The sequence below is a fragment of the Typopeltis vanoorti genome, chromosome 7 (genome assembly GCF_054136105.1).
Source record: "Typopeltis vanoorti isolate ZY-2024b chromosome 7, IOZ_Tvanoo_1.0, whole genome shotgun sequence".
In the NCBI taxonomy this organism is placed as follows: Eukaryota; Metazoa; Arthropoda; class Arachnida; order Uropygi; family Thelyphonidae; genus Typopeltis; species Typopeltis vanoorti.
In genome coordinates this window covers 153,147,700-153,169,067 of record NC_143555.1, presented here as the reverse complement: position 1 = coordinate 153,169,067, position 21,368 = coordinate 153,147,700, and the positions used below count along the sequence as shown (strand labels likewise).

Sequence of the window (21,368 nt, the reverse complement as noted above, 5' to 3'; positions counted from 1 at the left end):
AAGAGAGATCAGCAATGCACGTGAGCCAGTTAAGGTATATTTATCAACAGCAGTGGAAAATTTTATATTTCAAGGATAACACAAACGATAACACAACTTGGCATAAAGTGGATGACCATGGATGAAAATTGGTTGTGGAAAGTCTAAAGAGGCAGGTCAGTTACATAAGTAATATGACTCAAGCCAGAAAAGTGACTAGTAGCAAGGAAGACAAGACTGGATCAACAGAGAAGAATACATCTTAATAGAGACTGATCTCTTGAGATCCAAGAAAAATCTTTAAGGAATACTGAAAAAGAGAGACAAAAGACTTCACTTCGGCAATGCAAAATTATTGAAATTAAGTGGATATTGAATCCAGCATTATTTCAAAGCTGAATAGAGAAACTACAAGAGTTTCATGCTGAATATAGAGACTATAAAAGTTTTGGCAGATACAAGCGTAAGCAAACCTTTCATTATTATTATTATTATTATTATTATTATTTTGGGCTACCTACTCCAGGGAGTCTTTAGACTCATCGAGTCCACACAACTATTCGACATTCTCACAGTATCTATCATACCTTGCCTTGAACTCGCTCACTGTCATAGCACCCACAACAGACTCTGGCAGCTTATTCCACTCATTTACCACTCTAAAAGTAAAGAACCCAGCTCTAACACCCCTGCTAACCACATTCTTGCCCAGCTTCCATAAGTGTCCCCTAGTTCTCCCACCACCAGTCCTGATCTCAAAAATATCCTCTGAATTAATCCTATAGAATCCTTTTAGCAATTTGAATGTCTCAATCATATCTCCCCTTTTCCGCCTATCAACTAGTTTCTGCAACCCACAAATCTTCAACCTGTTCTCATATGGTTCATTCCATAGACCTGCTATCATCTTAGTCACTCGCCTCTGGATCCTCTCTACCTCCTCACCATCAAAAAGGAACCGAGGTGACCAAATCTGGGCGCAGTAGTCGAGATGAGGTCTTATCAGGGCTCAGTACAGAGGTACAATAACTTGCTTGTCTCTGCTCGTCAAGGTATTTTTTAACAACCAAGTGAGTTGATGAGCTGATTTAGCTACTTTTGCAATGTGCCGCCTAAATTATCAACTCCCTATCCACCAACACTCCCAAGTCCCTGTCCTCATCAATCTCTTGGAGTACAGTTCCACCAATGTGATATACTGCTGCTAATCTTTTCACCCCAAAATGCATAACCTTACATTTTGCCACATTAAAATGACATCCATTCTCCTTAGCCCAGAACTCCAATCTATCTAAGTCATTCTTCAAGATTTTGACATCTTCTGCATTCACTATCGCCCTACTCAACTTTGCATCATCAGCGAACAAATGAACTGTTCCACTTAGATCCTTCCCTATATCGTTAATGAACAGATTAAACAGCAGTGGTCCAAGAACAGAACCCTGCGGCACACCACTAGTCACAGACCGTCTTTTGGACTCTACTCCTGAATAAACTACTCTTTGATATCTCTCCATCAACCACCCACCTATCCATCTCACCAACCCTATATCCATTCCCATATGTTGTAATTTACGGATTAGAATTCCATGTGGTATCCTGTCAAACGCCTTTGCCAGGTCCAGCAGTATCACTGTAAACCCATTTCCCTTATCCAGTTCAGCCGTCACCCTGTTATAAAACTTGAGGAAGTTACTGAGGCATGATCTACCCTTCACAAAGCCATGCTGTCCCCTGTACAGTATCTCATTTTCATCAATCCATTCCTGTATTTTTCCCTTGATTACTTTCTCCAAGACCTTGACAACGACTCCTGATATGCTGATCGGTCGTTAATTTGCCACCATAGTCTTGGATTCTCCTTTATGCAGTGAAACTATTTTCCCCTCTTTCCACGCCTTCGGGACTAAACCAGACCCGAGACTCAATTTAAACAACATGGTCAAGGGCACTGATAATTCCTTAGCCGCTTCACGCAAGACCCATGCCGGTATACCATCCAATCCCACAGATGTATTCACATTAAGGTTCTGTAATAGACTATTCACCTCCACTTCATTCATCACAATTCCCGTATAAACTAATGGTTCCTTCATTTTTTCAATGTCACCACCTGGATGATATACTTTTGCAAAGTGCGTGCTCAGTAACTCCACTATATCGACTGGTTCAGTGACCTCCTTACCATCGTCATTCCTTAAAATCATTTTGCCATGTACAGTTTTTTTCTTGCTTGCAGCATATTGAAAAAACTGCTTGGGATTTTCTTTTGCTTGCATAGCTAGTTTCCTTTCATAATCGGCTTTTGCTGTTCTTTATGTGACCAGTAGGAGAAGAAATGATACCAGAAACATGACTGTTAAAATGTAAAAAAAAAGGGGGGGGGTCAAGTTACTAATGTTGATGATGTAGTGAAGGTATTTCATGATTAGTTTATTTAAATGTTCATCCGAAAAACAGGTTTTATTCTTGGGGGGGGGGTGTATTTCGAATACTATGTGCTGTGGAAGTTAATAAGGTAGTAGAACTGGATGAGATTCTGTCCTGTTTCAAGAGAATGTGCTAAGGAACTGAGTGGCATTGCATATGGAAGTATCAAACTATAGACCATTTGTATTTCTTCTGTGCTTATTAAGATTTTGAAGAAATTAGTAAGAGATTGTATACAAATTTAAGCAATTTATTACAAATTTATTAAGATTTTGAAGAAATTAGTAAGAGATTGTATACAAATTTAAGCAAATGAGGGTAATATATCTGAAGGTCAGCATGGGTTCGTTAATCTGAGTGCTCTTTAGCTTCAGTAATCTAGTTCTATTGTAAAAGGTAGCTAGTATTCCAGCTGCCTTTTATAATACAAGAGAGGAAGGGGAGTGCTGTTAATGATAGCAGAGGAATTGTATCCTTTAAGAGTGGAAGTGAAACATTGTAGTACATACAGGGCCGGATTTAGACTTGCCGAGGCCCTAAGCTATACAAAACCCAGAGGCCCCCTACTGTTTTAAATTACATCAGCTGATCTTTTTGTTTTTTTATTTGAGGCCCCAGCAGATCGAGAGGCCCTAAGCTGTAGCTTTTTTAGCTTATACGTAAATCCGGCACTGAGTACATATGAAGATTTTCAAGCTACTTGGCATGAAGTTGAGATCCATATAATAGTATATTATTATTATTATTATGTGACACCTCGAAGGAGTCTAAGGACTCATCATAGTAGAGCACTTTACTCCACTATACACAATTCACTATTGTCCCTACTTATTTCTCTAACTGCTACTACTGCAATGACACTGCTGCTATCAAAATATAATGCCTACTCCTGTCCTGTTAGGTGTCTTCTCCCTCCAGGAGATTGACTACCATGTGTCTCCACCATGTCCTATTATGCACCTCTCTGCTGCATCCCTCATATGAGAGATAGGTACAGTCTTCTATATTTTTCATCCACTCCAGTCTTTGTCTTCCTCTCTTTCTCTTTCCCTCAACAGTTCCTTCAAGAAGTGTCCTTTGTAGGCAGTTATGTCTCAGAATATGTCCAAAATATCTGACTTTTCTCTTTTTAATTTCTTTCATCAGACTCCTGTTGATGCCTGCCATCCCTAGTACCTCTTCATTTGTCTTTTTTTCTTTCCATGATATTCTCATAATTCTTCGCAGCATCCACATTTCAAAGACCTCCAGTTTTTTCACTCAGATTGGAGAGTGTCCATGTCTCTACTCCATATAATAATGTAGACCATATGTAGCATTTGGAGATTCTTAGTCTTGTTTTCAGATTTAATTCTTTAGATGTTAGTAGATTTTTCATACTGTTGAAAGTTGACCTTGCGATTTCAATCCTTTTTCTAATTTCATCTTTTGTCCTGCCATTCTCTGTCATTAAGTGTCCGAGGTATATGTATTTTTGCACCTGTTCTAATTTATTTCCTTTTATATCGATGCATATTTTTGGTATTTTATTTTCTCTTGAAATTATCATGATTTTTGTCTTTTTAAAGTTGAAACTGAGGCCATACTGTTTGCTATACTTGAGGGTTTCATCTATAAGAGTTTTGAGATCATATTTGCTTTCAGCTAGAAGAACCGTGTCATCTGCATATCTTAGGTTATTAATATTTCTGCCCCCTACAGTGATTCCATTGAGGTTACTAATTTTATTAAATATTTCTTCTGTGTATAGGTTAAAGAGAATTGGAGAAAAGACACAGCCTTGTCTCACACCTTTCTGAACTGGGAATTCTTCTGAGATCTCTCTATTTATTTTCAAAGATGCAGTCTGTTCCCAGTAAAGATTAGTTAATAGCCTAATGTCTTTTCCATCCATGCCTATTTTTGAAAGGATTTCAATTAATTGTTCATGTTGGACCTTGTCGAATGCCTTTTTATAGTCTATGAAGCAGAGGTACACATCTTTTTGTTTTTCTAGACATCTTTCTATGATGGTTCTGACGTTGAAAATACCTTCTCTTGTACCTACATTTTCCTTGAAGCCACTTTGTATATCATTTATTTCTATGTTTATTTATTTTTTATTTCTTTCAAGAATAACGAATAGGAGGACTTTTGATACTTGACTGATGAGGCTGATTGTCCTGAACTTTTCACATCTTGTAGCTTTTGTTTTTTTGGGAATTGGAACGAAAATTGAGTGATTAATATCTTTGGGTAGAAATCCAGTCTCGTATATTTCATTGCATAATTTTGTTAGAAATTTCAGTCCTCCTTCATCGAGAGCCCTCAATCATTCTGCCAAGATGTTATCTATTCCTGCAGCTTTATGTGGTTCTACTGACGGCATTTTCAACTTCACGGAATAAAATGGATGGTCCTTCTAAATCAGTCTGTTCAGGAATATCATTTCTTTATTGTTATTATAATTTCCTTGTGTATTCAATCCATCTTTCCATGATTTCTTTTTTATCCATTAGAATATGGTCTCTTGAGTTTCTAATGACACTTGCATGGTTTGCTGTATTTGTCCTGCTTGTCATTTCTCTGATATTTTCATGCATTTCTCTGCTTCTGTGTTTTCTATCAAGGTTTTCTATATCTATACATTTATATTTAATCCATTCCTCTTTGGCTTTCCTGCATTTTTTTTTATTTCTTTATTCATGTTTTTATATTCAGGTTTGTTCTTTAACTTTTTTCTTTGTTCCATCAACGTCAGTATTTTTTCATTCATCCAAGGTTTATTCCTTTCCCTTTTTAATTGTGGGAGTGTATTTTTGGCTGCTTCATTGATGGTATTCTTGAATGTTTGCCAGTTCATGTTAATTTCATCAGTTGGCGTTCTATTTCTGTGTGAGTTGTGGTGTCAGACTTGTTAAGGGATTTTGTGAATTCTTTTATAAAGCAGTCTTTAACTTCTTGGTTGTTAAGTGAGTCTGAATTATAAGTTTCTCTTATGAATGGTTGGCGTGGTATCTTGAGTAGTTTTATTTTGATTTTTGCAATCACTGGGTTATGGTCCGATCCTATGTCTGCTCCAGGATATGTTTTTGTTTGTGTTATTGCATTTTGGAATCTTTTGCTTATTATTATGTAGTCAGTTTGGTTTCTATAGATGTCCCCAGGGCTTGTCCAGGTATATAGTCTGGGAGGATGTTTAAACAGTGTGTTGGCAATTATTAGGTTATTGGTTTCACAGAATTGAATTAATCTTTCACCTCTCATTTCTGATTCCAAGCCCTTGGTTTCCCATGCAAAATGAGATTTTGCGTGGGAAAATGCCTACTACCACCACAAATATTTTTTGTCTGTAAATTGTGTGTGTTCTTATTGATGATTTTCCTGTGTGTAGGATGAATATCTGAGTTCTGGAATCAAAAAGCCTTCTACCAGATTTATTATGATTATCATTATTATAAAGGTGCCATCATAGGAGATCAATTATTCATGCAATACCTATCATACTGCTCCTTAAACTCATTCACTGACAGTGCACTCACAACCACCTCTAGCAACCCATTCCACTCATTCATCACCTCCAAGCAAAAAGTCTAGTTCTAACACTCTTGCTAAACTCTTACACAATTTCCATGGATGAACCTTGTTCTCTTCTTTTCTGCCATGTGCTGAAAAATGTCTTCATTGTCAGTCCTGTAAAACTCCTTTAATAACTTACAGCTTATATCATCTTTTTGGAAGCTTATATGCTTCTATCTTTTTGAAGTCCACAGACCATCAGTCTTTTCTTATAGGGAGCATTCCATAGACTTGCCACAATCTTTGCCACTTGCTTCTGGATCCCCTCCACCACTTCTTCATCTTCACAGAATCCAGGTGTCTAGATCTGCATGCAGTAGTCTAGATGTGACTTATTAAAGGCTTATATAGGGGAACAATGACCTCTCTATCCCTGCTTGTTGGTGTGTTCTTCAACAACCATGTAATCTAATGTGCTACTTTGTTTGGGCTACCTTCCCTATATGCCATCTAAACTTCAACTCTTTATCCACAATCACACTCAAGTCCCTGGTCTCATCAGTTTCATCGATATTGTACAACTTGTGATCTCTTCTTCTTCCCAAAGTGCATCACCTTACACTTGGCCACATTAAACAGGAAGCCATTTGCCTTTGTCCATACTCCGAGTTTATTTAAGTCTTCCTATAGGATCTCTGTATAACCTTCATTTACCATCATTCTTCCCAGTTTAGCAAACAAGCATCAACAAGCAAATGAATATTTTCTGTCAAGTCATTTCCTATATCATTGATGTACAAATTCAACAACAGAGGTTATTTTCATAAGTCACTAACTGACATACTGCCTATGCATAGTGTCGCAATTTTGTGCATGAATAATGCTGCTTTGATAGTAGAAAAAATTGCAGTATTTATTAATTAAATATCTGTTTACCATTAAACTTTAAGATTAATTCAATCTGTCATCTTAAGACGTTTAAACCAGTTTTCATAGTTATTTAATTTGTTTTTTTTATATATTTTGTAATTTATTTATTGATTTATTCTCAGTGGACTTTCTGTTAGTCACATAATATTTCATTTCTTACAGAAAGGATTTTAATCTGGTCAGAAAAATATAAGCTAATTTATTAAAACACATCCACTTCACATATTGGTTCTCCCAGTACTGAACATAATGACACATTTTATCAATATTATTATTATTATTATTATTCCTGATACCTCCAAGGAGTCCGAAGACTCATCGTGGGAGGACATCTACAACTGTCTCTACACCCAACCTCCACTACGAATCATCTCCATGAACGCCATCTATCGCCCACTTCCAACACCACCACAACTAGTAATTTTTGTCTGTAAATTGCGTGTGTTCTGAAGGGCCGATTTGTATGTATGCGGGATAAAAAACCCGAGTTTCCGGGAGAAAAACCCTGCTACCTCCATATGAGATCGGCTAACTCACCTTCGATTGAAATCGACCAGATAAAGATTCCTCCCGTCGTGACGAGAATCGAACTTAGGCCTATTCCAATCGAAGGGCGCAATGTACCGTTGTTCTTCCAATTGCGTTACGGAGGCGCTCACTGTATTTGCAATGTACTTTTATCAAGGAGGATTAAATATATTATGAGAATCATTTTAGCAGAGTAATCTAGTTGAAAAATTCAGATATTATCTATGAGATAAAGTTTTCACTTGGACAGCCAAAAGCTATTGAATGAGTTCCAACTTTTAAATATTATATATATCTGCTGACAAATTGGTATAATATAATACTTTTTTTTTCAGCGTAAATCAAAAAGAGGAATACTATAAACACATCTTTAATTCTGTGAATGGGTAAGTTTGTTGTTGTTATTATTATTATTATTATTATTATTATTGTACCCTCCATGGAGTCAACATTATGGGGAGGCTTATTCAACTGAAAACATAGTTATCAAATTAAACCTTAAAATTCTTAACACTCTGCACATTAACAACATATTCTAGTTAATGTGTTTTATTCCCCCATAATTCTCCATGTAAAAAATCTACACACTTTTCTTTATCATACTCTTACACAACTTCTGCCTACGGTTTTTCCCCTCTTGCTTTCTACTCTTTTTTATAATTATTATTATTACCGTATGTTCCAGCATACAAGTCTACCTGGTGTATAAGTTGATATCGGAATTTTTTGAGTTTATTTGAGTTTTTATAGTATACTTGTCGTATAAGTCAACTCGAAAAATTTCTTTTTCGTATTGACCAGTTGACCAATAGTGAACTTAAGTGCAATGGCTCCTTTTAAAAGAATGAAATATGACACGAGTTTTAAGTGCAAAGTGATTAAATTTGCAAAAGAAAATACTAACAGTGTTGCTGCATGTCACTTCGGAGTAAACAAAAAACTAGTTTGCGATTGGAGAAAAAAATGAAACTTTAATAATGAAAATGCCAAAAAATAAGTGTGCATTATGGAAAGGAATTTGTAAGTGGCCTATTGTAGAAAATAATGTTGCGGATTGGGTTCGAGAAAATCGTCAAAATAGACTCATTATAATGAAAAATAATATTCATAATATTCGTTTATTTGCTTTGAAGTGGGGCAAAGCAAATAAAAAGGACAGCGAAAACTTCAAAGCTACAGTGAGTTGGTGTAGCCAGCTTATGGAAAGGAAAAATTTAATGCTTCGACTAAAAACGAAAATCGCACAGAAGCTGCCAAAGGATTTGGATGATAAGTTATTAAGTTTTCAAAGATTTGTGATTGCTAAAAGAAATAATTTTTTCTGTAAATAAATTGGATATAAGTTGAAATATTTTTACTTATTTACCCTTTTTGTATATTGCTAATAAATTTAACAGAGTATGATACGTACTAGTTTTTTCTTGGAAAGCAATCAGTTTTTGACCCGGCGTATAAGTTGACCTAAAAAATTTAGTACTTTTTTTTCAATACTGAAAAGTTGACATATACGCCGGAATATATGGTATTATTATTTAGGCGTCCATGGAGTGAAAAAACTCATTGCAGGAGGTCCTTCCTAGGAAATAAGTCTATCAAGACTCATCGTGGGAGGTCCATAATGAGTCTTGAGTAAACACACAGTCTATCATACCACTCCTGAAACTTGTTGACCGTTCTTGCTCTCACCACTCTATCAGGCAATGCATTCCACTGTTCAACCACCCTTCATGCAAAGAAACTAATCCTCACCCTCTTGCTAACAGCTTCCTTTCGTAACTTCGAGAATGGCCCCTGTTCCACCAAGCGAAAGAACTCCCTAGTGTCAACCCTGTAACTACGTCTCAACAGTTTAAAAGTCTCAATCATATAACCTCTCCTTCTTCTATCTACCAAACTCTGTAGTCCACATTCCCTCAGCTGATCCTCATAACTAACATTGTACAGTCCTGAAACCATCTTTGTTATCTGCCTCAGTACCCTTTCCACAGTTAATTTATCCCCTTGAAATCCTGGGGACCAAATTTGAGAACAATAGTCTAAGTGTGGTCTGATCAGGCTCTTATACAATGAAATGATAACTTTTTATCTCTGCAGGTCAACGTCCTTCTCAGTATTGCAGCAATCCTCTGGGTTATCTTCACCACCTTTGCAATATGCTCCCTGAATTTCAGTTTTCTATCAATCACCCCAAATCTCTTGTCTCCCCTACTTCCTCCAGTACAGCTCATCCAATCAAGTATGCAGCCTCACATCGATGTATCCCAAAACTTCAAAACTTTACATTTTGCTGCATTAAAACAGTAGTATTGCAGTAGTACTGCATTGAAACGGTAGTAGTAGTGTGATAGAGGAAGAGAATGGGAATACAAGAGGAACAGGGAAACGGGGGTGGGGGAGCTCGGGTAGACAGGGAGACCTGGCATAGAGAGAGTGAATGTTGAAAGCTGCAGTCAATGTGTGTATGAAGATGGAGTATATTGCAATGTGGGTGGAGAAGTGGAGACTGAGCAGATATATGTGCTAAGCAGTGATAAAGGTGATTTGGCAGGTGTAGAGGGGAAATCACAACCAACATATGGTTTGGATAGGACTGGCTATAGACCTAAAAACGAACTGTTGTGTTTGTTTACAAATGCCAGAAGTATCAGAAATAAAGGGTATTAAATGGTTTCAGTGATTGAGTTTATTTGGCCCCAAATCATTGGAATGAGTGAAACATGGTTGAATGAAGATGATATCTTAACCGGAATAGAAATGGAAGGGTACAGTATTTTTCGTGAGGATAGAAAGGGCAGGAAGAGATGGGGTGTGTTGCTGATGATAACAGGGGAATTAAGTCCACATAAGGTAGACATGAAAGGGGGAAATAGTGGCAGTGGTTAGGAGGAAGTGTGGTGTAACATGGAGGTTGAGAGGAAGACATATTTAGTTGGATGTTGCTATAGGCCTGGGAATGTGGAAGGTGGTGATGTAGAAATGTATAAACAACTTGGATTAGTGAACAAAGGAAAAATAATTATTATGGGTGATTTTAATTATGGTAGTATAGATTGGAATGAAAGATAGCATTTGGGAATAAGGAAAATGAATTTTTTGAGTTCTTGAGAGATAACTATCTTAGGCAGCATGTAAAGAAAGGCATGCACAGATCAAGCGTTCTAGATCTCATCATTTCATCAGAGGATGTAATTGTTAGAGGGGTTTCACATTTTCTTCTAGTTGGCGAAAGTTATTATGAAGTACTCACCCGTGTTGTGGCTAGTCATATGCAGACTTTTGTGAGGAAAGATATATGTGGAATTATAAGGCTGGTGATTATGAAAACCTTAGGAGACAACTTCGAGCTATAATGTACAATGAGGAGTTGAGCGGAAAGGAAATAAATGCTGCATGAGAACTTATAAAGAAATACATAACAGCGTCAATGTATGAATTTATCCCAAAGGCCAAAAGGCTGAATAAGGTTGGTGTAAAATGGATGAATATGGAGCTTAAGCATGAAATCTGGACAAATTCATTATTCATCTTGTACTTTGGAGGAAGTACAAGATGAATAATGGTAATCAGTCACATGAAGAATATAAAGAACAAGCCATTAGAGTGACTCAGTTAGTAAGGAAAACAAAAATAGAGTATGAGCAGAAATTGGCAAAGCAGGCTAATAAAAACCCTAGAGAGGTTTTTAGATATGTGGCAAGTAGAAGGATAATGATCATGGAAAATGAAGTTAAGGGATGAAAGTGGTAGAATGGTAACTGCTGCAGAAGACATTGTTGAGGTATTCAGCTGTTATGTCATTGTTTTCTCTCTATTTCTAAACTTTATGTACCTCATTAATCTCTATTAACCTTTCTACTGTATAGCCTAACTTGATTCTACCTAGAGATGTTTCCTTTTCAGATACTGGCAAAATTTGTATTATGCTGCGCCAGCCAGTATCCTATAACAGGAAATAATTCAAGCTCAGGGAAATATTCCTAGATTCATTGGCATACACTTTAATATACACTTCACATACAGTTATATAGATTTCAGTACTTTGCAGTCGTGACCTATAATCTATTCTTAAACATATATACTCAAAATTCTTCCCGCTAAGGTTCTAATTTCATAAGTGGTAATTTGATATCTCGAATTCAGGCATGACTCAGGCTATGCAATTTAACATGTTTATTGGAACTAAAAGACAAGTACAACTAAATTGAATCAAAATACTAAAACTCCTAAATCTCTGGCTATGTTAAAATCTCATGCTAAGATGAATAAACAATTCTAATTTTATCTAATTTACTTAGACAGATCAAAATATTAATCATGCAAAACAATGGAAAGCAAATGACAATATCACACTAAATTAAGATCCTCTCATTCATGCTATTCATAAAGTACATATTATACAACTTGTTGCTTTCTCAATTAAGGTTATCCTACTAAACAAATTACACTTATCATTTCAATCACATACAATTAGAGATTCATTCCTGACAATTTCTTGTCCAACAGAACTAGCTGTTTCAAATACAAAATTTTATCCAAGTTCTCTAAAGGATTGTCCATATTACTTAATAAAACACAATTTCTATCTTCTATCACTTCCGAGACATATAACAAAAGATCTCTACATTACCAAGTTCCTTCCGAAGGTCTATTAACTACCATGTGTTGTTCTGGTCATCCTTTGATTGGCTTTCTCAGCGCCTGGCTTTGTGGCCACTACGCTGCTGGCGGACACGAACTAGTTTCTGCTGTGACTAAGGGCTATCTCCGCTTCCTCCAATGGAACATCCAGTGACTGGCACGATTCTGCATAGGCTGATGATTCACGTACGGCTCCACGTGGAATCTTCTCCAGCATAATCAGGAAAACAGCCCGCTGTCCGACATCGTTGCACCCTGGCTCGTCTTTTCTCCGACCACAAGTCAAGAATCCTCAAGATGAAAATTTGGAACAAAAAGCCTTGCAATATGGTGTGCATTGCCTTATATTCTGTGTTTGAGCACCCTCTTTTTTGCTGTATCCTTTTTCCACACGACCCTTTACTTTTAATGCCCTTAAGTCGATCCTTTAATCTCCCTTTTGCTGTTAGGTGCTGTCTTCGAGGAAAGTGAGCTTATGTCACTTTCCGCGTGTGCTGTAGCCTCCGGTGTTATGATCGATACGTGCGGTTCAAACACAACCTTTGAACTGTAACTCATTACCTGTCTGGCGACTTACGTTATTTTAGATAGCTTAATAGGACACAGATTTAAGCTAATATTTCCTTTACATAGAATCACTAATTTGGCATAATTCTCTAATTTAGTCTTCCGTTTGACAACAAATATTTCTAATATATTACACATTAATGCACATTCTCATATACAGCAACAAAGTTTTTCTTACTTTCTGCTGGTGTGCAGGTATTATCTTGAATTATATAAATTTTTCATGTTAGATTCTGAATGAACAACTTCAGGAGCATTCTGAATGAACAACACAGCGATCAATTTATAAAGGTGTTTCATCCTGATCGGGGTGAAATCATGAGGAACTTAAGTGTAGAGGACATAGGTGAGGATAGCTTAATTGTGAGTGAGCAGAAGGTATTTGAGGATATAAATAACCTTGATGTTAATAAGGCAATACAATTTGATGACATATCATCACGCGTCTTAAGGGAATGTTCCAGGGAACTGGCTGTAGCATTGGCATGCCTTTTAATAAGAGTTTTGCAACAACATAGGTTCCAAGGGAGTGGAAGGAGGGTAAAATTGTTCCACTGCATAAAGGCAGTGATAAGGCTGTAGCTTTACATAGGCCGGTCTGTATATCTGGAGTTGTGGTGAAGGTCCTGAAGAGATTGGTGAGAAGTAGGATACAGAAATGGGTATCAAACCATTACTGTATCCTATTTCTAATATTCTCTGTGGTTATCAGCATGGGTTTGTTAAGAGGAGATCATGTTTGACTAACTTACTTATGTACTGTAATAAGGTGACAAATACCTTGGACAAGGGAGATGCATATACAGTAGTGTACTTGGATTTTGCAAAGGCTATAGACTGCCACATGACAAGTGCTTAAAGAAATTGAAACAGATGGGATTAGATAATAGACTTCTGTGTTGGATCAGTGACTGGCTGTCAGATAGGTATCAGAAAGTTGTACATGAAGATGCAGTATCTCGAAAGAGAAAGGTCACAAGTGGTGTGCTGCAGGGATCAGTTTTGGGGCCATTGTCCTTCAATCTTTATGTTAATGATATTGGGTTGAGTTTACCTAGTGATATCCAGCTGTTTGTGGATGATGCAAAACTGGGAGTGAGCAAAGCAAAGTCAGACTGATGTTGATGCTGTTATATCTTGGTGGCTTTATTGGCGTCTTATCTCTTATTTATCCTATCTTAAACTTTATCGTTTGTTATCATTAAATTTTAGTACTTTACTTATTATCAGTTAATTCGCTTGCCGACAAATTTGTATTATTTAATGACTGCGCCAGCCGGCAACAGAATTCTGATATGCTATCCAAGATTACTTAGAAAGAAATTGCAGGGATCATGAAGTATGCAGTTGTGGTCCCGTTTCTTATATTATTAGTGGATTCCCCTTTTATGCACGGTTCATAATTTTCCAAGTGGTAATTCAATGCACAGAAAGCATGACAAACTCATTTGATTACACATAAAGAAATACGTTTATTTTAGCACAAAACATAATGATACAAGTTAGTTAATCCTTAAATTAAAAGAGCCTGGGTTCCCTCCCTTTTCTTAATTTAACACATCCAAAATTTCTACACTGTAATCCTTTATAGTGACACAAATTCCTTCACTTATATATATAACTATCCTCAGACTCTGACAACATATACTAAATTACCAATCTACTATCACACATGCTAATTACATATATATACAAGTCAATTCTGTAACTCTGACATAGATTTCTTGAGGCAATGCTCTTTCTTATATTTTAGACTTAATCCTCCCCCAAAATTTTAGTTGGCATTCAATTAGGTCTTAACAGTATAAGATTAATGTCCTTTAGACACAAACAGTTCGTAGCCTCGGTCTCCTACTCGGCTCAAGCCTAAGATGCCCTTTTCTTAGATATAGACAGAATGTCCAAAATGCAGACAGTTCTTGTAACACTTCACGGAAATGGGCTGTGTTCTTAATGATCAGTTCTCCTTACTGCACGGTTACTCCGATATTAATATGAAAAGATTTCTGTTTACCGTTCTTGCTTTATCTGGATATTCGGATCTTCTTACTGTACCTTCTTTAATGGCGGCTTCACTATTCTTTTGTTCCATATGAAACGAAACACTTTTACACTGATTTATACACTGACGTTAACTCATCAGTGGCCCTTTCTTCTTAGGAATCTGGACGCATTATAGCTGCAGCTTTGATCCACGTAGCACACATATCAAGGGAAGACTCTTGCTACGCATGGCGGCAAGCTTTTCACAACTATGCAGCCTTCCGCATGGGGAAACCAGGTACTGACGAAACGAGAAGAAAAAGAGCGATTCAAATCCCCGCTGAAACCTATCTACTACAAAACAGCGCCCTCACTCGGTTGTGTCGTCATATGTACGGCGGCTGCCGATTGGATACCTTTGCCACGAACTATCTTTGACATGTCCTAAAACTATTATTAGCTTGTACACATCTTTTTAGAATTTATACATGATTTTCTACCTTAATTAACTTAACAAACCTCCTCTATTTAGTTTATGGGATACTTTAACACTGCTTAGAATTTACAAATCTGAATATATACATGTTCTTGGGTCATTAATGAGCACTTTTTCTATTTGGAGGCATAAGTATGTCCTTATGCTCTCCTTCTGAGGTAACTATATGTTGGGTCGGAAAAAGGGGGATGACTCATCACATTTTCTCGACACAACAAAGGCCCCCCCCCTTTAATTAAAATTTTTTCTTAACTAAGTTATGATAAAATTTCCCTTAGCAACATCCTTTCCTTTCTCTGGGAAAAGGTTGGCCACCTTGTCTACTCCTAAGCATGTATCTGTGTGTCGGTTTTTCACCTGGCTCAGCACACTCATCATGATTCCCCGATTAGTGTTATTTCCACCAGTAATACCTGGGGCTTCCCTATGTCTCATGAAGAAAGGGGGGGGGGGTACTCGTCTTGGGGGGGTTCCCTCCTTCCTTGTTTTGTGACCTCCGTTTTCCTTTGGTCGCGCTTTGCTGCAGGACGAGTTTGGACGGGAGTTCTCCCTGGGTCCACGTCTGTCCTGGCCCCTCATGTTTCTTGCATTTCCTAAGTCACCAAAGCAGACCAGTCACCAAAGCAGACCAGTCTTGCTGGCCTAGTTTTATATGGTTTGAGGCGATAAACATGTACAATGGTGATCTTTCCATGAGGGCTGGTTTCTTTGACTCTGAAAGTTACAGGGGCTATTCTTTCAATTATCTCAAAAGGTCCAATTGCGTTCTTACCGAACTTCCCCCCTTTCCCCTTCCGTTAAAACCTTGGTCCATAAGAACCAGGCTTCCTTCCTTCAAGTCTTTGGTTTTCCTGAGCTTGTTCGCGTATAATCTTGCGTGGAGAGAGCACCCTTCACTGGTCTCTGCTACTGACTTATATGCTAACTTGTTGTCCCTTATGAGGTTGTTTGAATATTCATCTATCGGGGAAGCCTGTTTCTGCCCTGGAGTTCCTGAAGTCATTTGGGAAGAGGGGCTCAAACCCGTAAAGTATTATGGCGGGCGCTTCCCTGGTAGCTGAGTGAAGTGCAGTCCTGCACGCGAAAAGGGTGTGAGGTAACCGAACATCCCACTCTGATATCTGCTCCTCTGCTAGTTTTGCTAGGGCGAGTTTCAGAGTGCGGTTCATTCTTTCACACATGCCATTCGCTTGGGGGTGATATGGTGTGGTAAAAATCTTTTTTATCCCTAGTGAGCTGCACAGCTGTAGGATCACCTCGGCTGTGAAGTTGGTGCCCTGATCTGACAGTAGGGTCTCAGGTGTCCCGTATCTTGAGAAGATAATTTCAAATAGTATGTCTGCTACGGTTTTGGCTGTTTGATCCTTCATGGCTACGGCCTCAGGGAACCTGGAAAACATGTCTATGACGACCAGGATGTATCTATTCCCTCTTGACGTGGTGGGGAGTGGTCCCACAATATCCATAGCCACGGCCTGGAACAGGCACGAGGGGAGAGGGAATGGCTGAATAGGGGCCTTACCAGTGATTGGGGATTTTCTCTGACAGATGTCACAAGAGAGGACTTATGCCTCCACGTTGCATCTCATTCCCTTCCAGAGGTACCTATCTGTCACCCTCTTTAAAGTTCTATGTACTCCCTGATGCCCTGCTAATTTATTATCATGGAGTGTGTGTGCAGCACCCATGGAATCATCGCTTCGGGTACAACAATCTTCTCCTTCCATCTCCCGGTGATGCCTTGTCTAGATATCAGGAGACCATCATTATCAATGAATATGTTGTCATCGGTTCCCCTTTCCTGGTAGCTGCCTCTTTCACTTAGCAATTTCTTGTAAACAGGTCCCCATACTGGGTCAGCCTTCTGTGCCTGAATGATGTCAAATTTCTCCCAGTTTGACATCGCTTCTCGGGTGCTCCCCTCCTCTGAGATCCCTGGATGACACCAATCCGTTGGGTGGTTTCATTGATGTGGCTATGATTCTCTCCAGGTTGGGGTGTTAGTGACCGGGATAGGTAATCGGCTACCACGTTAGCCTTTCCTGTATGTAGCTGACCTCCATTCTGTATTCCTGCATTTCCAAAGCTCAGTGCACTATTCTCTGATTTTTATCCTTCATGGATGACATGAAGGACAGAGGTTTGTGGTCAGATCTGAGGACGATGTTTTGCCCTAACAATAGGTGGCAGAATTTCCTGAGGCTGTACACGATGGCCAAAGCCTCTCTCTCAATGATGGAGTAATTTCTTTCTGAAGGGGATAGTTTCCTGCTGATAAATGCAACAGGTCTGAAAGAATCCTGTTCCTTTTGCTTGAGTACGGCCCCAATAGTGTCTTTGGATGCATCGGCCGCAAGATAGAAGGTTTCCCCTAGTTTTGGATGAATGAGAACTGGGGCAGTGGTCAGTGCCTTGTTTAATGCATGGAAAGCTTCCTGCTGCTCTATCTTCCAGGCAAACTTGGTTCGCTTCTTGGTCAGGCTCACTATTGGCTTCATTATCTTGGAGCATTGGGGAATGAACTTTCGGTAAAAATTCACCATCCCCAGATACAGCCTTACCTGCTTGATTGTGGTGGGGGGTTTTACATCTAAAATGGCATTCACGTTGTTACATGAAGGTGCTATCCCGTCCCCGGTGATCACGTGTCCGAGGTATTCTACCTTGTCAAGGAAAAGATCGCATTTCGAGCATTTTAGAGACAACTTGGCCTTGTACAATCTGTTTAGTACGTTTAGTAGGATCTCAGTGTGCTCTTTCATGGTGGTGGAATATATCAGTAGGTCGTCTTGGAAGCATAGAACACCTCTGCCCAAAAGTCCCACCAGCACACCATTCATGAGGCATTGGAAGCTCATAGCCGAGTTTCGGACCCTTTAGGGAAGCCTACAGAGTTGGTACTTTTGCCACTTCGTGGTGAAGGCGAAATATTGTCTGTCTTCCTTCCTGAGGGGAATCTGGTACTACCCAGAATTCAGGTCAAGTTTCGAGAAGACCCTTGCCCCTTCTAGGCCAAACAGTAGCTCTTCTGTAGTACACACTGGGAAATCAATGGGTTTCATGACTTTGTTCACTTCCCTAAGATCAAGAACAAATCTTAAATCACTGTTTGTTTTCTTGACTAGTATGAATGGGCTGTTCCAACGGGAAACAGACTTTTCAATCACACCTGCCTTCTCATATTCTTCCAATAGCTTTTCTAATTTGTTTGCGTGTTTGAGGGGGGTTGGGTATTGTTTTATGTGTACTGGTGAGGTCGAGGTTATTTGAACAGCGTGTTCTACGGCATTGGTACAGGTAAGGTTGCTTATTCCCTCAGTAAAGACTCCGGGGTACAATTTGCATGCTGTGTCAAAAAATTGTCTTATCTCTTCTATATTTTGCTTAGAGCTGTGGCTTCTTATGGATTTGCTCATCATCTTCTCCTTGTAAGTGATCTGCTTCTCTTCAGACTCCTTAGCAGATATCAAATTAGTCTCAAGTGATTTATTTTTGTGCCATGTTTTGCAAGGGTTGGTTTTGGTGTGGTGGGTCTTTCCACACAGAGATATTGACTGGGTCCCAAAGTTGCAGGCGAACTGGTTTGACTTTAGGAAGTCTAGTCCCAAAATGACTTGATTGCTGGTGTCATCGGGTATCTCTGGTAAGATTATTATGTCATGGGTGACATCAATGGGGAAACAAGGGATGGATAGCCTTGCTCTCAATTTAGTGGAGGATCATAGCTTGACCTTTGCTATTCCCATTATTTTGTGAGTTGTTTGGAGGGGGATAATTGTTTTATTACGGGACATGTCAAGCTTTTTGTATAGGTTGTGTGGGATGACAGATATGTGTGCTCCTGTGTCAAGGAGGAATTCACATCGTGTTCCCTCTATGTTGCCCTGGACTAGGGTAAGGCTTGCTTCAGTGGTGTTGGTACTTTGTATTTGGTGGTGTATGTTCACATGACTTTCACTCCTTCTACTGTGCCTTTCTTCGGTTATCATTTCTCTATATTCAGAGGATTGGGCAATGATTGCTATTATTTCTTCTTTCTCACTGGCGGCTGCACAGCACTCTTCAAGGCTATTTATTTCCCTTTTGTGTATGCTCTCCTGCAATTCAGGTAAGATACCTGTTCTGAATTGTTGTAAGGTAAGGTGAGCCATTCAATATGTTCTTTGTCTTGTGTGAGGGTTTTTATATCGTGTGCCAGTTTGGTTAGTCTGTTAAGGAAATTGGTTACCTTTTCCCCCCTTTTTTGTATGCATTTGAAGAATTTATTAAGTGTTTGTTCAATTCCTCTCCTTTTGTTAAATTTCGATATTAGGGCCTCTTTAAAGTCTTTAAGTGTTACTGCTCTGTTTAGTGTTTGGTGAGAGTGCAATGCTTTCTTTGCTTTCCCCTCTAGTCCATCATCATCATCACGAATCATGGGCTCACTGCCCGTTGATGTGTGATGCCTGTTTCACTATCTTTTTCCACCTTTCGTTGTCCAGGGCACAGTGTCGCAGTTTTTGTACACCCATTCCACACCAGTCTTTTATATTGTCTATCCATTCTCTGTATGGTCTACCTCTTCTGTTGAAACCATCCAAAATACCAAACATAAATGTCTTTATCTTCCGGTCCTCACTCATTCTACAGATGTGTCCAAATAATTGCAGCTTCTGTTTTATAATCTTCTGCATTAGATTCTGTTTTGGTTGTATCTTCTGATAGAGCTCTTCATTGGTGATTTTCTGTACCCATCCTATTCTTAGAATCTTCCTGTAACAAGTTCTTTCAAATGCCAAAATTCTTTTTCTTGATTCCTTATTTATTACCCACGTTTCAGATCCGTACAGTACACCACTGAAGATGCATGTTTCCAATACTCTTAGTTTTGTTTGCAGACTGATCACTTTACTTTTCCAGATGTTATCCATGGCCTTCAGATTTGTTCTTCCCCTCTAGTCCACTGTGTATTAATGTTAAGAGTTGCGGATCACTCCAATTTGCTGCCCTCTTTAGTCTTTCCATATGGCTGAGGAAAGATTCTATGTCATCATTACCCTCCCCTGAAAACCTGGGACATATTTGTTTAGGGTTCATTGTTCTGAAAAATTCTGTGTCGGTCATCTCAGCTATCTCAGGTAGGGACATACTTACGCTCTTTGATTAACACTGTTCAAATTCAAATAATTTCAAAAAAAATTAATTTCACTATTATACCTTTCACTACTGAGTTTGTTTCTGGGATTGAGACCAGCTTGGTGTGCAATTTAATCTCTCTCAGCACATCCTGTTGACTGTGCCATTGTTATATCTTGGTGGCTTTATTGGCGTCTTATCTCTTATTTATCCTATCTTAAACTTTATCTTTTGTTATCGTTAAATTTTAGTACTTTACTTATTATCAGTTAATTCGCTTGCCGACAAATTTGTATTATTTAATGACTGCGCCAGCCGGCAACAGAATTCTGATATGCTATCCAAGATTACTTAGAAAGAAATTGCAGGGATCATGAAGTATGCAGTTGTGGTCCCATTTCTTATATTATTAGTGGATTCCCCTTTTATGCACGGTTCATAATTTTCCAAGCGGTAATTCAATGCACAGAAAGCATGACAAACTCATTTGATTACACATAAAGAAATACGTTTATTTTAGCACAAAACATAATGATACAAGTTAGTTAATCCTTAAATTAAAAGAGCCTGGGTTCCCTCCCTTTTCTTAATTTAACACATCCAAAATTTCTACACTGTAATCCTTTATAGGGACACAAATTCCTTCACTTATATATATAACTATCCTCAGACTCTGACAACATATACTAAATTACCAATCTACTATCACACATGCTAATTACATATATATACAAGTCAATTCTGTAACTCTGACATAGATTTCTTGAGGCAATGCTCTTTCTTATATTTTAGACTTAATCCTCCCCCAAAATTTTAGTTGGCATTCAATTAGGTCTTAACAGTATAAGATTAATGTCCTTTAGACACAAACAGTTCGTAGCCTCGGTCTCCTACTCGGCTCAAGCCTAAGATGCCCTTTTCTTAGATATAGACAGAATGTCCAAAATGCAGACAGTTCTTGTAACACTTTTTCTTCTTAGGAATCTGGACGCATTATAGCTGCAGCTTTGATCCACGTAGCACACATAGCAAGGGAAGACTCTCGCTACGCATGGTGGCAAGCTTTTCACAACTATGCAGCCTTCCGCACAGGGAAACCAGGTACTGACGAAACGAGAAGAAAAAGAGAGCGATTCAAATCCCCGCCGAAACCTATCTACTACAAAACAGCGCCCTCACTCGGTTGTGTCGTCATACGTACGGC

At 38.5% G+C, this 21,368-nt stretch overlaps 1 protein-coding gene across 1 annotated transcript in view; it reads left to right on the top strand.

Moving 5' to 3' along the window:
• LOC150105222 (gamma-glutamyl hydrolase-like) overlaps positions 1-21,368 on the top strand; it is a 185,721-nt gene that overhangs the window by 30,222 nt on the left and 134,131 nt on the right. Inside the window, exon 3 of the mRNA XM_090395541.1 lies at positions 7,701-7,751. Within this exon, the coding sequence (XP_090251667.1) occupies positions 7,701-7,751 (51 nt within the window). The remainder of the gene's footprint in view (positions 1-7,700; positions 7,752-21,368) is intronic.